At 37.6% G+C, this 21,680-nt stretch overlaps 1 protein-coding gene across 8 annotated transcripts in view; it reads right to left on the reverse strand.

Moving 5' to 3' along the window:
* GAB1 (GRB2 associated binding protein 1) overlaps window positions 1–21,680 on the reverse strand; it is a 122,641-nt gene that overhangs the window by 10,081 nt on the left and 90,880 nt on the right. For 5 of the 8 annotated variants that reach the window (XM_027066714.2, XM_053216920.1, XM_053216918.1 and 2 more), the window contains exons 3-10: window positions 20,392–20,617; window positions 19,961–20,041; window positions 15,752–16,353; window positions 14,446–14,531; window positions 13,966–14,269; window positions 5,163–5,252; window positions 3,366–3,459; window positions 2,227–2,350 (exon numbers count right to left, since the gene is read on the reverse strand). In XM_027066714.2, coding sequence (XP_026922515.1) covers window positions 2,227–2,350; window positions 3,366–3,459; window positions 5,163–5,252; window positions 13,966–14,269; window positions 14,446–14,531; window positions 15,752–16,353; window positions 19,961–20,041; window positions 20,392–20,617 — 1,607 coding nt within the window. The remainder of the gene's footprint in view (window positions 1–2,226; window positions 2,351–3,365; window positions 3,460–5,162; window positions 5,253–13,965; window positions 14,270–14,445; window positions 14,532–15,751; window positions 16,354–19,960; window positions 20,042–20,391; window positions 20,618–21,680) is intronic. The other 3 variants (XM_027066724.2, XM_027066730.2, XM_027066739.2) reach the window with 3 other exon arrangements.

Raw genomic sequence — 21,680 nt, forward strand, 5'->3', positions numbered from 1 at the left:
TTAGGACCTAAGTATTTCAGAAATTCACCAGCTGGCAGGCAAAAATACCTTTCTGGCTTAATGTTTTATATCTTACGAGGTATAAAAGAACAAACAATTTCATATTTTTATTTCCTTTGACTTTTTGATTGTAATATTTTTCTCTCTAGTCTTTTCCCTTCATGATAAATCACACTTCCAAACTTTCCTATTACATGCCCTTTGCAAAATTTTTATGGTAATTTACTATTTCAGGCAAATGGACACGCTTTAGTATCTCAGAAAAAAGTTACTTTTGTAATAAAAAGTCCATTCAGCCACCTAAAGATTAAAATTGATGATAATATGTACTCTGATGTAGCACTGAGGATTTATGTAGACTTTTCCCAGTCTATTTGCTATAATGAGAAAAAAATAAGGTAATAAAAATAATAAAACACCACTTATCAAGTTGAAAAACAGTGAATCCCAAAGCAGAAGCCAATTAATAAAAATTGCTGTGCCTTAAAATTAGGGAAAGTGTTATTGATATAGCTGGTTTGTATTCTAATCCAGGCTGACGTAAATATTTTACATTATCTTATTCATACTGAGCACTGCCAAAATTTGGTATTTTAAAGTGAGTTTAAGCACCAAATCAAGCTTTTCAAATCACTTAATTTTGTTTCCTGACAAGATAGGGTTGTGAGGAATCTGTTTTGGCCTAAAGTACATTAAAGACGTAAAACATGTCGAGAGAAATGGACTTTGTATTTTGAATCCCTAAAGAGTATTGTTTTAAAGAAAATAAAGCTGGGGCGCCTGGGTGGCTCAGTTGGTTAGGCGACCAACTTCGGCTCAGGTCATGATCTCGCAGTTTGTGAGTTCGAGCCCCGCGTCGGGCTCTGTGCTGACAGCTCGGAGCCTGGAGCCTGCTTCAGATTCTGTGTGTCCCCCTCTCTCTGCCCCTCCCCTCTTCACGCTCTGTGTCCCTCTGTCTCTCAATAATAAATAAACGTTAAAAAAAAAATTAAAGAAAATAAAGCCACTGAAATGTTAATCCTTCCAAATTTTGACATCAGATTTCTGCTTCTCCTGGCAGATACTACCTGGTTGTGCCCTGATAATATCTGCCCTCCCCTCTCTCACATGAATGGGATTTTTAGTCAGGCCCGCTGTCCCTCAGAAGAAAAGCTATGGTTCCCAGCCCCTTTGTGTCTCTGTGTGTATGGCGGTTTCTGGGAACCTTCTTCATAAGGCAGTTAGTTAGGCTGTACCCTTGCTTCTTCTTCCTTTCCTCTGTTTTGTAGCTTGGGATGTGAAGTGTTGGTGCAGCAGCATCTTGTTCTAGGAGCATGTGAGCCACACCCAGAAGATGGTGGACTGGAGAGCTGGAAGGGGCAGGCATCCCTAAGGGCTTCCTAGGACAGGGCTGCCACACAACCCTGGCTAGACTCTCTCTGGACTTGTTTACACGAGAAAGAGATAAATGTCTGTTACTCAGAGGTGAACCTAATCATAACCAATACACTCATCTACTAAAATACAAATAGCAGAGCAAGAATTGAATTTGATTAGAGGGAAAACATAAGCAAAATATTTTTAAAAATTAAAATGGGTTTGTATTCTTAAGTATCTGAAGTACAACTAGATACATCAACCTGATTTATTACTATTGTATCAATAATTATAACGCTATTTATCGTATTCCAACTAAAAATCTCAAAACACCTGTATCCGTCTAATTTCTGGGGAACGCAGGCTTGCTAGGATTACAAAACTCTTGTGCCTTGTGGTAATACAGCCAATATGAAACAAGTTAGGTTTGTAACAGGTCTTTAATCGTTAAGCCTTATCTAAGAGTGTATTATTGAAGATTATCAAAAGACCTCCTATAGAAGATCATTTCACTTTAAGAGTGCCATGAAGAGGCTCTGGAGAACTGCATTATGAAATGCTTCCAGTGTATTTTCTTGAACAGTTTCAAAAATCAATTATTTCTCAAAAATAAATATAACTAGAAAGCTTTTATGATTTTTAACTCATTTTTAATCTACTTTATAAATACTGGCATTACACTTTGACCCATTATCGGCTTCAAATTTTACAATGCTATTTTTAAAAAGCATTTTAAAAAGTTGTCTTCTATCCTGTTTCCTTAAGTACATAAAGAAGGATGTAAGGGCCAGATTTAGAGACTGGAAGAAAGGTGCACGACTTGGAAGGGCTGCTCAGGAAGACAGAAGTTAAGGTGCAAATTTTACATACTGAGTCTTCGCTGGATAGGTTTGGGTTCATGGGAACATAATTCTCTTCACTGTCGTGTGAGTCACTGCTTGAAGTTGTGCTATGCACTGAATCCGGTCGGGGAGACAAGGGAAATCTAGAGGAACTAATTAAAGAGATTACCGTTACAAACCTAAACCTTGACAACAATTTCTCAAATCACTTCCAAGATAAAAATGAGTGATTGTTTACATTCTTTCACCAACAGTCACTAAAGTTTACAATCATTTATTGTACACATTTATTCATTACAACTTACTGCAAACCCTCAAATGCACACCTAATATTTATAGCTATATTGTAAAAAGTAGGCCTTTGGGCATCAAATTCCTGTGTAAAACAAAAGAAGTATTGCTAATGATTTGGGGGACAAGTAGAAAGTCACAGACATGAAAAGGAAGATTTAAGTTTCTATTAAATACAGCTACCTATATGTAAACATGAAACATGAACACATATTTAACGCAAGTTTATAACTTCACATATCCTTTAATTACCTATATATATTTGTTTGTTTATATCTCTGTATAAATACATAATTTAAATATATAAATTTATATTTATAATCTCTGCACCCAATGTTGGGCTTGAACTCACGACCCAGAGATTAAGAATTGCATACTCTTCTGACTGAGCCAGACAGGCGCCTCTTCTATGTACATTTTAGCCAATTCTGATTAAATAACCTCTGCCAAGAAACTACCGTATTTGCCAGATCAGTAGTTCTGAGAAATTTCTAGCCTCATGAATGCTTTATACCCTTGAACATTACCAGGAACCCTGAGGAACTTTTTGTTTATATAGGTTGTATCTATTTACTGTATTACAAATAATAGAACATTTTTTTTTAAAACCCAGAGTACACAAATACACATTCTATTTATTAGCTGTCTCAGGGATGTGATCATACGTTACGCGGTCCCTAGAAAACTCCAGTGTGCACTCATGAGAGAAGCAGGAGTGGAAAGGCAAATGCCATCTTAGAATCTTAATGAAAATAGCTTTCACCTCACAGAACCCCAAAAAAGGGGGGGGGTCCCCAGACTATACTTTGGGAACCACTGTTTCAGGTATTTTCCATCATAGTGAACAATCAAGGTACACATTTCAAACAGACTTACTCTCGAGCAAAACTCCTAGTGATGGGAGATCTAACTGGGGCTTGCAGTTCTTCCCATTCTGGCAAAGGTTTTATTTCTAAAGGTGCTGGCTTGGCTGAAATGAAAGAGAGAAAAAGAGGCTTTAGTATACAGACATTTGAAAAACAAAACAAGATCCTCTATGTCTCTACTTATGTGTTATAGCCAAACACACCTAAGACCAATGGTTTCATACATGAAACGAAGTTCATGGGTGTTAAGTGATTTGCCCAAGGTTACCGAGCTAAATAATTAGTGACAAAAGCTAAATCAGATAATGTTTCACGATTGTTGATTCAAAGTCTAAAGCTCTATTACATCATGTTGCTCCTTAATTTAATATTTTATGAATATAAACTAAAGAAAGGGTAATGTGACCCAATTCCTTAACAGTTATTTGATGTACAGTTTTCATTACTTCCTTATTTCTTTTTTTTTAAAATAATTTTATTCTCAAGTATGGAGATTTAATCTATGTAAAAACATTTCTATTCAATATTGAAGCATCAGTTGTACAGCTATACGTATGACGTACAAAAAAGTATTAAATACAAAACTCTGATAAAATCAAAAACTGAAAACAGAATTCACTAAATCTTTTAAATTAATTCAAGCCCAGTCTGAAAACAAATAAAAGAAAGTAATAATATTTTAAGACTCACACTCAGCTGAGAGAAGGCCTAATTGAACAATTACCTTGAATTTTCAGCTTAATTTAACCAACAATATCCTTTATATCAAATTAAATAATAAACACACTAATAATATTCTTATTAGCCTGATTTATAAGTGGTCTTTGTTTATTTACCTCATTATCACAATAGGCAATTACCACGCTAGTGCATACCACAGAGCTCTCATTTTTTTCATGAGAGTGAAACATTTTTCAGAAGAACTAAAACAATATTACGTGTTAATGCTAATTATATTTTAGGAGATTATTTAAACATATTAGGTAAATATTCCAATTACATTTCATTCTGCCACTCCAAAGAAAAGTTTTCATTTTTCTAGGTTTCTTTCTTCTAGTCTTTGTCTATATATAGACATACTTTTACTCAACTCGTATTTTTAATCAACTATGTTATAATTACAATCAAACTATAAAATAGGCGGTCATTTTAAAGGGCAATGTCGATTCACTGGGGCTTATAAGTATTTTTGTCTGTTCGATACGAAAAACTCAGTGCGATTTTCTAAAGACTAGATTAAATTTAAATCTTGCTCATCTATACCCTTAAAATGGACCAGCACAGAATACTGTGCTAAGTGAACGTATTTCTTTAACTCCTTATGTTTCACTTTTTTGAAACCCAAAGGCTAATGGCAGTTTAGCAGTCAAATTCTAAATAATGCCATAAAATAGTGAATCTATGGAAGTGATTCTGTATTTTGTCTTAGAATAGAATACATACAACATTATATATAAATAAAGGACACATTTGGAACTCACAAGTAGCTAACAAGCTTAAAGAAAACAATGCACTGATGTCTAAAAGGTTAAGAGAATAATGTAAAAGAACAAGACTGAATACCATGTATTATCAAACTTAACATGCTGCTGTTAATGGCATAACAAGTAGACTTACTACGTCTATGGAAAGACAATGGGAAGACACACATTATTGGAAGCATTCACTTTAGAAATAACGTGCTAGGAAACTTTATTTACAACAGCGGTAGTATTTAAGTCTCTTCTCCTTTACTTTTTAAGAAAAAACATCACAAAATAAAGAAATTCCCAATGCCCCATCCAGCATGCGGTGCTAAAGTACATACCCTTTCTTCTTGTAGCAAAGTCACCTATGGTTTGTGAATCAGTTCGCTCTAAACCAGGGGGTTTGGGTCTTAAAATTTTAGGACTTTGACCTAATTGGTAAAAAGAAGATGCTCTTAATATAATGTTATTTTTTAATTGGAAAAATGGATTCTGTAAAAAAGCCACAGAGCCCTGAGCAGAAATGTCACACCTCAAAAGCATAAACATAAGTTTCATTGCGGAGAATATTTTAACCTTGCCACCCATCACTCATGCTCAGTCCAAGGGAAAGGATGAAGCTGCATGCAACAGGGTAACAAGCAAAGTGTTATAAAAGATGGCCGGGTGTTCGTGGGGTAACCAGACTGGTTAGTGGTTATCTTTACTTGGGGGAAGGGAGGAAAGCCATGTGCCGTGTTACTCTTCTAACATGCCTTAGAAAACCGGACTAAATAATTGTAAAATACCTCCATCAGACTTCAAGTACATCTTTTCTTTGAAGTCTGACGTCTGATATGAAAGTACCGGGGCGTACTTTCCAATAGTATTATTTTCTTAATTTTATTCAGGTGTTTAAATAACCTTAATCTGACTATTCCTTTACCTCTTGACCAAAGCCCTTTGAGAAAAGCAGGTTGATGCCATGGTGTATGCTAACCCAACATTAAAACCAAGACTGACATTTGTCTCCCCTGGATATACTGGTAGCTGCCTGGTGACATAATTTTGCAAGGATCAGAAGCTAGGTTCTGGAACTGCTGACTGTCTAGCTTTGATTTAAGTATTTGAAAGCATAAATTCAGTTGCCATTATTTTCTTTTCATTTACTCTCTGCCACATGTAAGTACTGCTGAAAAGCCTTATGAAAAGTACAGAGTTAACAGAGTTAACAGCAGTGGCCTCACTTATTCCCACAGGAAGCTTGGACGCTAGAGCAGCAACATCGTTTAAATCAGTTATTTGATTATTAAATCAGTTATTTGCTCTCTTCTCAGTGGCACCAAATTTACTTCTTTTTTGGCAATTACAAAATTTAGTCGACATCTAATAGATGGCAAAATCAGAATTTGCCAATTAAATGACAATATCTAGTACCTGATCTACCAAAAGCTAAAAGTTTCTGAAAATATGAGTCTCTAGGTTATAAAATAGGAAGACTTCTCTAATGAACCAATTTTCTGAGTTAGGTAATTAATACTTTGAGTTTATTCAGAAAGGGGGCAGGCTTAGTTTAAAATGTGAGTGATAAAATTTGAGGCCATGATCCTACCCCTAATGTTGACCTATCCAGGGCCCCCAATGGCAGGGCACTTTCCTAAAACAATGGAGGATGTCAGCTTTTTATAAACTCCCCAAAATAATGTGCTTCCCTTCAAAAAAAAAAAAGTAAGAGGCAGAGGGTAAGGTTTACTACAGAAAAATACACTTATTTTACAGCCGAAAGGCTTTTACAGATCAAATCCAGCTTCTTCATTTTATGGATGAGATACCCTTAAAAGACGAAAGAGGTTAAGTGACTTGCTTGGGTCACAACATTAACTGGAGGCCAAATGAAGGCTTCCCCTAACCTCCCACTGCTGGTGTATGCTCCTGTGCTGGCCACATTGTCTATCCCTTTGGGAATAGAAAATCCGAAGAAACCAGTGTTTAGAGGTCAGTTTTGAACTGCTAAGTTCAGTTTGAGATCTTACATCTACTTAAAGCCACAGATAATTGATTCGTGAGTAATGTGACATTTAATAATTACAAATTGCTTTTCAGAGCAACTTTTGGTTTGGTGGTGTTCACTCAGTGTTTTTTGCTCTGCTCCTTTTCAGCAAGACCCACTTTCATTAGCTCTCAGCCTCCTTCCGAGTTTTCAGTGTGGTTATCTCCCAGTGGTCACCCTCAGCATCTCTCAACTTTGCACCCTCAGTTATGTTCATCTATGTTTACAGTTAAATACTCAAGGTCATGTGACTGCTAAATCCACCTGCCTGTGAACTCTCCATTCTTCCATTGTCTGACAAGTCCCCATAGTGATCTTTCTAATACCTGACCCTGAAATGATCATCTCTTCTCCAAACCAATTCTACTTGTTTTTTTTAAGTATCTCAAGGGTACTCCTTGGTTTTCTTAATAAAAAATACTGTATTGGAGAGTCTGGGTGGCTCAGTTGATTAAGCGTCCGACTTCAGCTCAGGTCATGATCTCACAGTTCGTGGGTTCGAGCTCTTTATCGGGCTCTGTGCTGACAGCTCAGAGCCTGGAGCCTGCTTCAGATTCTGTGTCTCCCTCCTTCTCTGCCCCTCCCCTGCTCGTGATCTGTCTCTGTCTCTCAGCAATAAATAAGTGTTAAAAAAATAAAAAGAAAATATTGTATCAAGTGCGGTTTTAAAAGTGTATTTATAAAATTTACCTGTATTTTCCACTTCATGCAAAGCTTGAGGATGATTTTGGGGCTCAAGGCGCAATGTGGAAATGTGGCAGCGAATTGTAGTGAGTCACTTAGGCATTTTGTTAGCTTTATTTCTTTACATCCCTCCAAACTCAATTTGACATTCATGTTCCGGAAAGAAATGAACGTCATACCCAAATGAGAGCCCAGTTATTGCTTATGAGGAGAGAAAGGTGAAAACGGATCCAAGGTGTTGGTATGCCTGTCGTGGCCCTGTCTTCTCTACTGTCTACTGGCAAATATTTGAATGTTTCCCTGATTGTTGGAGAAAAGTATGAAATAAGAAGAAATAAGAATAATAAAGTAAAGGCAAAAATAAACCAACTTTGGAGATACATTGATTCTCAAATGCTGAGAGTAAGCAGAGGAACTCATCTGAGCGTTAACTTTTAAATCCAAGGCAGTTTGCAACCTGATTTTAGCTACACTAAATTTGAACAGATAAAGCAACATTATTTCTTTTGCAGACAGCCATTCACTACTGGCGAAATTCCTATTGGACTTTAACCCTTGAGGGGGTCAATCTCTGGATCATGTGACTTATTCCCTCATTTGGAGTACAAATTAATAAATCTTCATCTCTGGTTTAGATCTTTCCCTGGAAGATCCTAACCTACACCTCTGCACAACTACCCCATATGGATATTCCGCCAGCATTCACACTACATGTTCAAAACGGAATTTATCCTTTGACTCAGCACCACAAACCTGCTTTGTTTTCTCTATTAGCAGCTGCCATGGCAGATCTCTTAGGAGTCTTTCTAGCTTCTACTTTCTCTCTAATCTTTATTCTGTAAGTTTTAATTTATATTTATAATGACAATAGTCTGTTTCATTTACCTAAAAAAATAAAAAAATCTGCAAGTCTGAAGTCCATTCTTTAAAACTCCCTGTTTTTAAAGTGCACTTCACTTACCTGGTTTGTTTCCCTGAAAGTGAAGAGCTCACACTGTATGGCTAAATGACTTCCACCTATATTCTAAATGCCCTTAAAACTTGTAAAAATCACTTAAGTCCCCAAGTTGAGGGACCATGAGAGCGAGGAAAGGGATTTTGTTATGCCTTTACCCATCTAATCACTTCTAAACCAAGGCTTTGAGAACCTTGGATTTGGAAAACTGAGCGAAGCACTCTCTGAGGAAGATGCTGAAAAAATGTGATTTTTATAACATTTTAGAGAATATAGGTTTTTTTCTTTTTTCTATCATATCCTTAAATCTTAAACTGAGCTTTCTAGGGGCTAACCTGATTATGTTACTTGCCTGCATAAAACCCTTTAGTGGTGTACCCAGAATAAAGCCCAGACTCATTAGCATGGATTATAACACCCTCAGGACCAGGCACCTGCAAGGCATTTGGCATTCCCTCCTCCATTCATACTTTACTCCCGTCCTCCCTTCCCATCTGATTTCCTCCCTCCCACTCGCGACTCAGCCAGTCCCATCTGTCCTCTTTTAAAGGATCTGGGTATGCCATTTATTCGGACTAAAACAATCTCTGCCATCCTCCCCTCCTCTACCATCGTTTAATTGCCATTCACCCCCTCAGACTTTCCTCAGGGGAGCTTAGATAACAGTGCCAAAAGCTTACCTCAACCACAGTCCTTTCCACGCTAATTATGATGATGTGTTTACTTTTCAACCTCCTGCACTAGACAGTGAGCTTCTTCAGGGAAGCCATTTATACCTTCCTTGTATTCGAAGACCCAAGACCCAGCAAAGACTATATCCTATAATGGCAGGCACATAAATCTATGTGGATGAACTGCAGTTCTCTTACAGCTGGTGGTGTTTAATCTGATCAACACCATAATTTTTTGTTGTCCTTTAAATGGAAACTAAAAGCAACTGAATGTTGTTTCAAAAGTTGGTCACCCCAAATATGGTCAAGGAAGTCACACGAGGTCACGTTTCAAATAAGCAGATGCAATCTTTTTTGGAAAGTCCGTACACTATCAAGTAGTATTTTAATAGGCACTGCTTACATAAATTCAGCACAAAGTAGAACATTTATTTTGTGTATAATTACAGGTTTATCTTAGCCTAAAATATTTACTCTTCTGCAGTTTTACAGATCATTTTGTTTCCATTAGGCATCTCGAAAATTAAGAAAGAAGAAAGAAGAAAGATAATTCACAACATTATTATCCTTTGCTAAATTCCAAAAAGTAATCCGGGTAGTATCGTGAAAAACTTTTACACCTGTTTTAATAGTCTCATTGTATGAAGAGGAATATAATAATGATACTTATATATTGGAAGGTAAAGAATTTTCAGGAAAAAAAAACCCCTGCATGTAAAAGTTATGCTATAAAAATGCACTCCATTGTTCTAAAAAGTGTGTATTTATTTAAGTCATCTCTATACCTAATGTGGGACTCATATTCAATGACCCCAAAATCAAGGCTCTCATGCTCTTCTGACTGAGCCAGCAAGGCTCTCCAAAAATGCACTCCATTCTCATTTCTTTTAAATTCTAACTCTAAACCAAAAATCTGACTTGAGATTCAAACTTAATACTTGTTTATTAAAAATCTAGTTTTATTTACTAGTATCATTCATCCAACTCCCAAACATTTATTATAGTATAAAAGTAGTTTTTAAAGAGCATGTTGGGGCACCTGGGTGACTCAGTCAGTTAAGCATCCAGCTCTTGATTTCAGCTCAGGTCATGAGATCGAGCCCCGAGTTAGGCTCCATGTTCAGCATGGAGCCTGCCTGGGATCCTCTCTCTTCCTCTCTCTGCCCCTCCCTCGGCTCATGCTCAAGCTCACTCTGTCTCTAAACAGAGTGAATAAATAAATAAATAAACATTAAAAAAATAAAAATAAAAAGTATGTTAATTTTTAGTCACAGTCAAAAACTTTAAAAGATCTCTTGAAAAAACATTTAGAGCCCATATGTCAACTGTGCCAAAAAGACCCATCTAGGGAAGATCCTTGGGACTCGTCTTCTGGATCTGGACTGGTCTTCACCTATACTGAGGTGAAGACCTGAAGATACTCTAATCAGACTAATGTACAAAAATACCAGAAATAAATCAAAATCAATACAATAACTAATGGTCAGAACTACTGCAGAAAGCCATGGATGGACAAAGCTGAAGAAAACAAACTATAAAGATAGCATCTGAGGCTCAAATGGCTGCCGCGTCATGTTAGAAGGAGACTGAATGGAAGTAGGGGGGACCTAGGTCAGTGCAGTGATTAAATATGGTAGGTTCATGTAATGATTTACTTTAAGAGAAGCCACAATAAATACAGAAATTTCTAAAACTTTATAAACTTGATTTTCAAGTAAAATATAAATTTTAGTGGAAGCAATCAAAACAATTTGCTCTGCATTTACAATGACTCATATGATCTATATTTAATACAATCTATATAAATTATGCTTTTTCTCCTCTATTAATATACCCAAAACTTGGTTCAAAACAAATACTATCATGACAGAAATAGTATGGCTGAAAATATAGCTACCACAAGTTGGGTGACGGGCAAAGGGTCCATGAAAATACATTAAACATAAATGTTAAGAACATCTATGTATTTCTGAAGCTTCAGTTACTCAGAAGTATTTGAAAAACGTATCTGAACTGCTAACTACAGCAGCTGACATCTATATTTGGGGTTATAAACAAGGCCAGAATGTCACTCATTTGTTGCAGACTCTTCTAAAGAAGACAATCACAGAAATTGGTTATATTGGGTGTTGAACCAGTTATATTGGGCTTTGAAACGAATCAAGCCATATTTGATAGAATTCGGTTTGCTAATTATGAAGTTTAGTTAATAAGAGATACTAGAACAATAGACTGAGACATGCATCTGATGTCACAAAATGTGAAAGTAAAACAGACTCATCTGCTGCTATGCATGAGAAGAATTTCATGAGAAGAAGAACAAAAAAGACATTTGTTTTACAGCTTAAGTTTTTAAAGACAAACTGCTCCAAGATCTTTACTTGGGTTTTAAAATATATTTTTCTTGAATCGCTTTAACTTTCTAAAGTGAGTTGACAAACTGCCAAGTTAAATAGTCTCTCATGCTTCCTTTCTTGTATATTTATTTAAAAAGTAGAATAGTACTAACGAAAAGCAAAACCTTATTTTTTTTTAAATTACTATGATTTTAGTAATCTCTTTACTGTTTTGCTAAACCAATTCTTCTTGATTTTGCCTAAACTATATATTTTATTCTGGGTGCTTTCTCAGTTCATTTTGTATCTAAGCATAGATACCAAATAAGCAACTGGCCAATGAACTCAGGATTGTCTCTCAATAGTTCACTTAACTTTTAAGACTGAACACAACCTCCAGAAGTAACTAAGAACCTACTTTGTTCTGTTCTACTATAAAGTCACTTCAGGTTGGTTTAGAGTACTGGGGCTATTAATCTCTAATGTACTTAGAATATACTGTACTTTCACCATATAAATAGGGAGGTATAATTATACATATATGTAATATAAATGATACATAGCATACATGCCATATTATCATGATATATACATAGGATAATACATATTATAAAATGGGGTACACGAGCTGTCAGACCTAGAGAATACTAAAAGATCTTAAAACTTTTCTAACATATAAATAAGGGGATCTTTTGCATATTGTATGCAAAGAAGAAAATGACTAAAAATGTCTAAATAGATTTAAAGACAAATGAGGACAAAGAGAAGCAAAAGGAAAAGTTGTCAAATAAAAAGCCTGTGATGCTCACACCCTTTCTAAGGTAACTATTCCTGACTATGGCCCTGCTGCTGGGGCTGTCTGGGTGGCTGTGGGTGTTGCGCATGGTTATCTTTCCAGCTGTGAGACCAAAGGTGGGCAGCTGACCAGTGGCAGCCAGTCTATGGGCTGGCCTGCAATTAATCACATGGTCTGGTGTGAAAAGACAAATAACAGCAATCGGATTATCCATGAGCACTCTAAAGTGAGTGAATAATGATCAAGGCAATTAGCAGCAGATGTGGAAGCTGCAAGGGCATTAAAAAGGGGCCCTGAGGCAGAACCAAGGCCACAGAGGGGCACTGTAGGCCAAAGCTCTAGGAAAGCAAAAAATTGTGCAGAGGATATAGAACAGGAAACAGAAAAGAAGGAAATAATGTGAGATAGAACAAAGCAGATGCAAAGACTTCCCAGAGGACAGAAATGCAGACAGCAGGACAAAGGGACAGTCCCCTGGGAGTGCCTCTGTTTCCAGTAACTTTCTCATTTCAGCACAGGACCATCCTTACTTACTTAAAGGCAAAATAAAACAAAACTCATTTTCTTCGTATACCCTGAGTGAGTCTCACACTCTGTTCCCCACAATTGGAACTTAATTAGAATTATTATTAATGATCTAAACCCAGGTTAATGAGAAATTTACACAAATATTACATGCTCTTAAAAAGCTATATACAGCACATGAGACTTTTCAAATGTGCTGAATTCCCCAGAAATGGTGCCAACTTATCACAGAGCCAATATACTAACTTACTTCATTGTCAAGATTAAATCACACTAACAGCATGCTGCAGCACTGCTAGTTGTCTGGGTTTTAACCACTCAAACCCAAAACCTGGGTATGTATTACCAGTTTGAGAATTTTCTTTTATATTGAGTTCTTAGCAAACCATGCTACCTTAGAATTTTATGTTACTTAGGAGGGCCAGTGTGAAAGAACAGACTAGAAGCATTTATAATAACCCAGCAAAGGCAGAATAATTTTTAAGAAGTTGTCATATGGACTGGAAAAAATTGTGCAAGCAACCTCACTATTCTTAAAGAATTTTAGCAAATGCACTAATAATCTCAAATCTGATTTGATATTCTATATTCCGGAGAAGAGGTTACAAAACAGCAGTCAAAGACCAATCTAGCCTATAGAAGTGTTTGGTTTGGTCTGCAATGTTTTTATTTGGTTGTTTTTAAAATTAAACTAGCTGATCGAACTCCAAAATCAAAAGATAATACTTATATGTAAGTGCTGAAATTTTTGGCTTCTTTTGATACATCAGATGATTTGCCCATATGGGCCCGTATTATTTTCACAAGTCAACAAAGGATTATAGCCAAGGAGTTAGTTATTCCATTTAGAATGGACAAGTGCATTCCAGTTTCTCCTAATTTTCTCCTGTTGCTTGCCAAACCTTGTGAGTACTTCAGTTTGTAACCTCTGCTCTAGAGACAGGAGGCAGAAATCTCACCTGGGCCATCAACATACAACAATTATTAATCTACAAATAGCAACACCGCACATGAACAGATTGATAACTAAGGTACTATGAAATACTTCAGAATTTCTAGTCCCAATTCCATTTTGGATTTAACGACAGTTAAGTGCAGATCTAAGCTGGCAGTCCCTGGCCCTTTCACTATGCCAAGGCCCTTCTTACCTTTTCTGTCGGGCTTGAGGTTCCTATCCACTGGGGGTGGTTCACAGTCTGCAACAGGAACTGGCCTTCGGGGAGGGGTCTTTGGGCTGGACCGGAAGCCCATATGAGCTGGAGGAGGAACTTGCATTCCAAACGAAGAAAAATCAAATGTTCCCGGAGTCATTGGCACATAATTTGCTTCCTGAATTGGTTCCGTAAAACTGCTGGAATGTTGTCGTGGAGGAGAATTGGGATTCATTGGGACATAATTTTCATCCAGTTCTTCACTTGATACGCTTCCCACTGTCAATATATTTTTGATTTTCTAAAACACACATACATTAAACAAAAACTATTATCAAACAGGAAAACACAGTTGTAAGTCACACCTATTCATATGGATCTGAAAGGACTTTTATTTCATGATCTCATTTAGTTTCAGGGCACTAAGTGTGAAGATCCTGACAATGAAACACACTTGATACCAAGGTCTATACTTACAAAGTGGTTATGGAAGCCTTCAAGTGAACTAGATCTGTCACTTGGAAATGTTCGTGGAATATCATAGCAGTCTTGAGAACTAGCATCTAAAATAGAAAACAAACTATAAGCATTTCTTCCCATCTTTGCCATCTCTTAGGATTCTCAGAATGATCTGTTCTCTTTCTTTACACGCATGCATGCAGGTAAGCATGCACATGCGCAGATTTTTAAAAAGATGCTCACAGAACAGTATCTTGAATGGGCACATTAAACCACCAGAAAACAGACACTCACTGATATGCTAACCAGTACCAGCATTTGATTATGGCAATGAATGATTGTCTAAGCCTGGGATGAGATGGGTATTTAATGACGGAGAAAAGAAATACTTCTATTTTCCCATCTTTTGCACCACGTTGGGCCTAACTTATATCTCAGTAACCTATAATTAGATTACAGAGCTACTTCAAGTAGGGAATTAAAAACTGGTATTGAATGGCCAAATAAAGTATCCATATTAGTACTATTCACGGTGCATTAAATCTTCATTTTCTTTAGGACAGGTGGATAACTACCACAAAACACAGAAACGTTAGCACATAGTTTATAGGGTATGTGCCTCTTAAACTCTGGCCTTCTATTTTTTAGGACTTTAAGAACCTCAGATTGGAACCCAGACTGAATTTTTCCCCTCTCAAGGTCTGTAATTTTTGGCAGGCTCTAGGAGATGGTATAGGACTCAGTGAAGTGGCTAGGGTAAGGGGAGAGAAGATTCAGAGCTTTAAAAATAAATAAAACCAAACAAACAACTGATTAGGACTGAGTATACTCGTTGGGTACAACGTATAAATTGCTTATCGAGGAAGGAAGGAAACGGAGCCCAACAGATGTGACGTGGAAGCAGCTATGATGGCACACAAATACAGGAAAGGGATGACTCGGAGAGGCTTTGTGGCTGGTCCTTTTCCTGCTCCTCTGTCCCATTACAGTCTACACACCCAGGATACATGGAAAGCAGGAAAGAGGGGTGCACACTTCCTTTGGCAGGAAGGTATTACTAAGGCCATACTTCTTCAGGGATGGAAAACTCCACCTCTTTCTCCCTTCCAGCAGAGCATGCACACAGGCACTCGCTGCATGCACAAACACCCTTCAAAGGATCTACTGAGACTCTGCCATCTTCCTACATGAGTGGGTGACTGCAGAGCTGAGGAAAAAAAAGGACTATCATTTACCATCATTCTATGCTGAAAAGAACAAATATTCAGATAAACAGATTTTCTATCATTAACTTCTAACACAGTAGAAGCCAGTTAGAGCTGACCTTTTCGCAATTTGTTCAAATCCACAGTGGAAATGGTATTACTACGTGATGGTGGCATCCCTGCTGTAGGGATACAGTAACTACTGTCAGTATCTGAGGCCGTGCGTGTGATACTACACGTTTCCACAGGCGATCGGTCATGAGCCGGATGTGGTTTCGGTGGCCGAGGTGGAGGAATATCTGGAATAGTGTCTAGCTTTGACGTCTGTCCCAAAGTTCCTTCTGGAAATGTTCGTGGAATCTGATAAGTATTACCAGGTGTTGGAGGAATGTCATAACTAATAGATACATGCCTCATTTGAGTCTCTACACTTGATGTCCCAGATGGGGTATTAAAAACATAGAGTTCTCCATCTGCCTCGGTACTTGATGGAGACACCTTTGGTAAAACATCGTGGGAGTAACTTCTGGGCAGGTTATAAAGGCTGGAGTCTACAGAAACAGATGCAGCACGAGACGGTGGAGAGTCATACATCATTTGCTGCTGAAAGAAGCCATTCACTCCATGTTTGCTCTGGGAGGAAGCAGGATTTTTATGAGAAGGGACGTTATCATTGCAGTCTGTTTCAGAAGAGGTGGATTTTGCAGAATCAGCATGTGTTCTAAATAAAAATTGTTAATGACAGAAAATAAAACACGGTGAAGACATAAGACTACATTTTAATAAATATATTTATAGTTTAGCAATCAAACTACATGGCTTTTTTCATTAGATTTTTTTGTGTGATCCATAAGATTTAAAGCATGAATGTTCCTTAGTTTTTATGATTATACACCAGACAATAAAACCACCACCACAAAACCACCAAAAGCATTCTCCCTAATTCCTGCCCTGTACGTGCCCACACCCCCAAATCCACCTATTAAATCCATGATCCCTGAAGCACTGGAATTAGAAAGGTACAAAACTCTGAGAAAGGTAAATGATTAAGACATAGACACAAGGAAAATCATTTCCCCTGAAGAGCATGCAGAAACCTCGTGCCAATGCAGTTTATCAAGCTGGTCCATTGCTCTTTAGCCCACCTGTGGCAAATTCGTTGTTCTGCAAGACTATAAGTCTAATGATTTCCTGGTATTGAATAAATTCAATGTGACCTACAAGGAGGTGGCAACTTGAAAGGTTTGTATATCTTCCTTTCTACTAATTTTCTTTAACAAACACTCAGCCAATACTATAAAGACGATCAAAATATAACGCACAGAGTTCGCCAACTCCAAAAAATAATTAACCTTGAGAAATCTCATTAGAGTATATTTAATGTTTTGGGTACATTTCCAGTCTTTGCTTTCTGTGGTATCACAAAATTCGGGTAAAAGCCAAAATGAAGCTAAAGATACCAGCACATTGCACTTCCTTAACGGTTAACAAGATACTTAACCTCTTTTGAGTGATGTCTAAAGTCCGGTAGGAACTTGAATTTAATCTTTTAAAATGTAACTTGTGAGAGTTATTTAAGGTCTGATCTTCCCTGATCTTTTAGTAACACCTAGCACTATGTATCACATGTATTTATTCAAACTCTCCACCGCTGGTGTCACGGAACCCATACTGTAACATCCTCACTTCCATTCTCCCTCGCTGATTACTCCCTTGTTTCACTGACTGGCTCCTTCTCCCCGTGTCTCCACCCGGGAACAGCCAACAGAATCCAGTCTTCTGGATTCTGATTCTTGACCACACACACCATTTAAAAACCCTCCTTTCTCATGACTTCACATTCCACTGAATGCTGATGACTCCCATCATCTCACCAAACTCTTGAGTCCCATATTTTCAAACTGTTCAAATATATTTCTATATGGTTACCCCAGTGTTAACCCTGCTTATGCATACCAAGCCAAATTCAACTTACTTCTCAAACTGATTGTCCTTTCTGACTTGCCATGAAAAGAAATGTCTTTATCCAGATTCTCTAGGCTCAAAATGCAATCAGCGTTGACTCACTCTCTTTGATCTCCACCATCCCCCTTCAGGCACTGACTCCTTCTTCCTAACCTTCCTAACCAAGTAACTGTTCCCTGCTCTGTTCCCACTGTCCCCACCCCAAGTTCAGGTCTGGGTCTCTGCTAAGATCCACACCACCGAACCCTCCTAAGAAGTCTCAGTGGACCTCCTTCCTCCAGTTTCTCCCTCTTCCAGTGAACTCAAGGGACCATACTGCGAGGCTGCTATAAGGTCAGTATTTTCAGAACATGGTTTTCATATCACTCATCTATTTGGAGAAAATACTGTTAAAGGTCCCAGCAGGCTGTGGGAACTACAAAAAAAGCCCACAAGCAACTCCACTTACCATCCCTGGCTATACCATCCCTGGCTGAGGCTATACCATTCCTGGCTCCACCTGACATGCCCTATCTTATGCCCTACTCTCCCCCAGTGGAACCCTCTACTCTGGGCAGGCTTTCCTCTCATTTGCTTCCTCTGGCCCCTCACTCTCACCTCGCCTTTCTCTCAAATGCTTTTTATGCAGATTGCTAATGACAGGGTCCTCTTCTCTCACCAACAAGTATAGTTCAAATCCTACACCTCCTTGGAAATGTTTCACCTCCCATTTTAAGAACACGTGCACTGTCCCTTCTAGGAATTTCTAATGCATCTACACATATTCTAAATTTGCACTTCATTTAATTCAAACATGTGGGTTAAGAGAAGCTAGAAGCACAAGTAATAAGTTCCCTGCTCTTGACTAGCTTATGGTTTAGCGAACAATAAACTATATATATCAAACTATTTCCAATTCTGTGATAAAAGGGAGGCATGACCAGGATGCTATGAAAACCCACAGAGGCATTTAGTTCAGGCTGGGAGTTTGGAGGAATGTTTCCTAGAGGAGTAGATGTCTGAGCTGAATCCTGAGTCCTGCCAGATGAACAAGAGTTTGCAAAGCAATTCTCCTGCCTTCACCTGCAGACACTTAACGTTCGCATGTTTTGACTTCTTCATAAGCTTTGCTTGTAAACTCTGAGGGTGACTGTATCTGAGGCGGCTTATGTAGTTAGTCTGTTCCTTCACAGCACCTACCAAGACAGTGGGCACATAGTGGGTACTTCATAAATATCTGTCAATTAACTGTCACTTCTGCAAAATACATAGATACAAAATCTATCTGAGCAGGGATTCTCAGCATAATTTCTACTATAACAGGAAAGCTGTAACACCAATGAGATCAATGAAAGATACCATATAACAAGAAAATGCACTGAAAACTGTGACTTAGCTATTGGCTTTTAAAAAGTTGTTACTGAAAAATAATTGTGAATCTCTATAAAATAAAATCTTAGTTAGTAGCAGAGGTAACAAAGTTGCGAATGTATAATTTTAAATACTCACAGCAAACAAGCAAAATCAAGTTAGAATTTGATATTATTAACTAGTGTTGATTTATAAAAAGATTTTTGTTTGTTTGTTTTTGTTTTTGTTTTTTTGCTCTTACAGGTAAAATCCCATTACAACAAATATCTAGAAACCCATCTCTGGAATGTCTGTATTCCATTATCTCGGGGAATCATTCACAACAACCTAATCTGTGGTTCTTGACAAATTCTATATAAAAATTGTTGAACAAGCACTTTGTACCATCTTAGTCCGGTAACAGTCACTTTCTCCATGAAAACAATCACAACAATTTTTTGTTATAAAATAATGCTTAATATCCAATCACTCCATTTAAAAAGCATCTTTCACATCTACGATGTAATTCCCACTTTTATATTCCTCAAGTGAGGACATAAATATCCCCAACATCACTAGTTGCCACCACACTGCTGATGGCAGACACGGGTTCCCTGGTCTTCATTTTCTGGCTCCAATTCTGTTACCTCTGGCCTTCCAATTAACAGAAAATAAAAAGAGTGATCAAATGAAACTACTGCACAGCTTAGAAGAAAAGAAAGAAGCAGGAAGGGAGATGATGGGGAAACCAAGGATTTGGGGAAGGCTTTATGATACCTTTGGGCAAGCACTGAAGTCCACAGATTTGTTTCTACTTAGAAATGTATAAACTCAGAGCTTGAGGTAAGCTCTGCTTCACGGCTAGGTACGATGACTGGAAAGTTTTATGGTTTTTAGCAATATACTTGATTGATTAGATTTCATCAAATTTCACTAAAACCCAATTTATATATTCCCATAGAATTTGCTATATTGGGATTTTACCTGTATAATTAATTTCTCACACAGATCCAAAGCAACCACAACACACTCACTGCAACGGAATCGTTTTGCTTTCAAAATCTTCTAGTAGTAGGTATTCCTCTCCTTCTTCAGAAACAAAAGATGACCCTTGGCTGGTTTACAATCACATAAGAAATGGAGCAAGATCACCATTTATAAATCAGTGCAATCTGTTAAGCAAGTAATACTGTGAGTCTGTAACAAAGACTATGAAACAGGAGACAGATTTCTAAAAGAGCCTTGTAGGTACGGTGTTTTTTGCCAAAGATAGTAGAGAATGCGTTTCTTCCATAAAACTCCTGAATATCAGAAACCATTAGAAGAATATAACCTGAAATATAGTAAGCCTAAACTATAACCCTAGATAGCTGGGTTTCTGTTAAGCCTTCAAATCAGAATTTAAAAAGTTTCAAGATTCTAAGTGCGTACGCATGCACGCATGCACACACGCACAGGTATTTACCTGGTGGGTTCAGGCTTCTTGCTTTGACAGTTGATTAGCAAGAGGTAGTCTTGAGGATCCTCTTGGATGCCAACAGTTTCCAGGTGTGGTGGAAGATTAATTAGCTGATAGGGAGGAGGTGGAGCAGCGGAGGATGAATCTACCTGGGTGGACGGCGGTGCTGTGTTGACCGCCAAAGGTAAATCGGCTGGCGCCTGGGCAGAGTTGCCAGGGGGCTTCACAAGATCTGCAACACCAAAGTAGAACTGTCATCGTCTATTCCATTTTAAGGGCTGTTTCTTAAATAAAGCTCCTTGAAAGTTTGAAGACAAACTGTTTGAACACACAGGAGAGTGATAAACCATGACAATGTCAGTTAAAACAAATTCTACCTATACTGCAACATTTGTAAAAGAAATTATTGGCTCTTGTCAAAGAGATATGAAGAGTAAAGGCTCTTTCTTCCAGGGGCTATAATAAAGCCATGTTAACTTTGCCTTGAACAATCTTTAGTTTTGAGGCTACTGGCAATGAAGATGTTATATAATCGTAGCACCAGAGGTAGATTTTTTTTCCATAATAAAAAAACAGTGCTTCCCACGCCAAGCCAACTTTCCAAGGAGGCCCATTTTATTATGTGGCATTTACAGGCATGAGGATCACCTCTTCGCCCCATCTTTATTTTGCTGTTCGTTCTTTTCCTTCTACTCCTCAGCAGACTAAGGAGAAATAGCTCAAATTCTGGGATTCATGTTCAGGGAAAGAGATTTTCTTTAATGCTTCTCCTCTCCCCTCAGCTCATAGCCTCATTTACCATTTATTGGGTTTCTGTAATATTTTCAGGCAAAAGGGGTCAGCAAGTGAGGGAGTAATTTATTAAGCACTTAACAATGTTCTGAGAAGATATATGAAGCTAGCTAAATTGTTTACAGTTAAGTAATCTGAAAACAAACTGAAAACCTAGAGATAAAATCCCACGTTAATCACTGACACAACCAAATAAATTTTCAAGAACCCAGAGGAAAAATTCTCTGTTAGTGTGGTTAGGAATACAAGACTAAATAAAAATCCAGAAAAAGGTAAATACTCATATATGAATAAACAAATTTATTTACTGTCTGTTTATGTTAGAACAGAAAAGGCTGGCTTCAAACGGAGATTTTTTTTTAATAACAAAACATTATCTAAAAGACACTAAAAAGTGGTAAAGGATTTAATATGTTCAACCAAATAAAATCAAATGGGAGGTCATATGACCTGTCAATTCACCAGGAAGGAGCTACATGTCAGCTCTAGCTTCCCTAGACACT

This window comes from Acinonyx jubatus, chromosome B1 (assembly GCF_027475565.1).
Source record: "Acinonyx jubatus isolate Ajub_Pintada_27869175 chromosome B1, VMU_Ajub_asm_v1.0, whole genome shotgun sequence".
Classification (NCBI taxonomy): Eukaryota; Metazoa; Chordata; class Mammalia; order Carnivora; family Felidae; genus Acinonyx; species Acinonyx jubatus.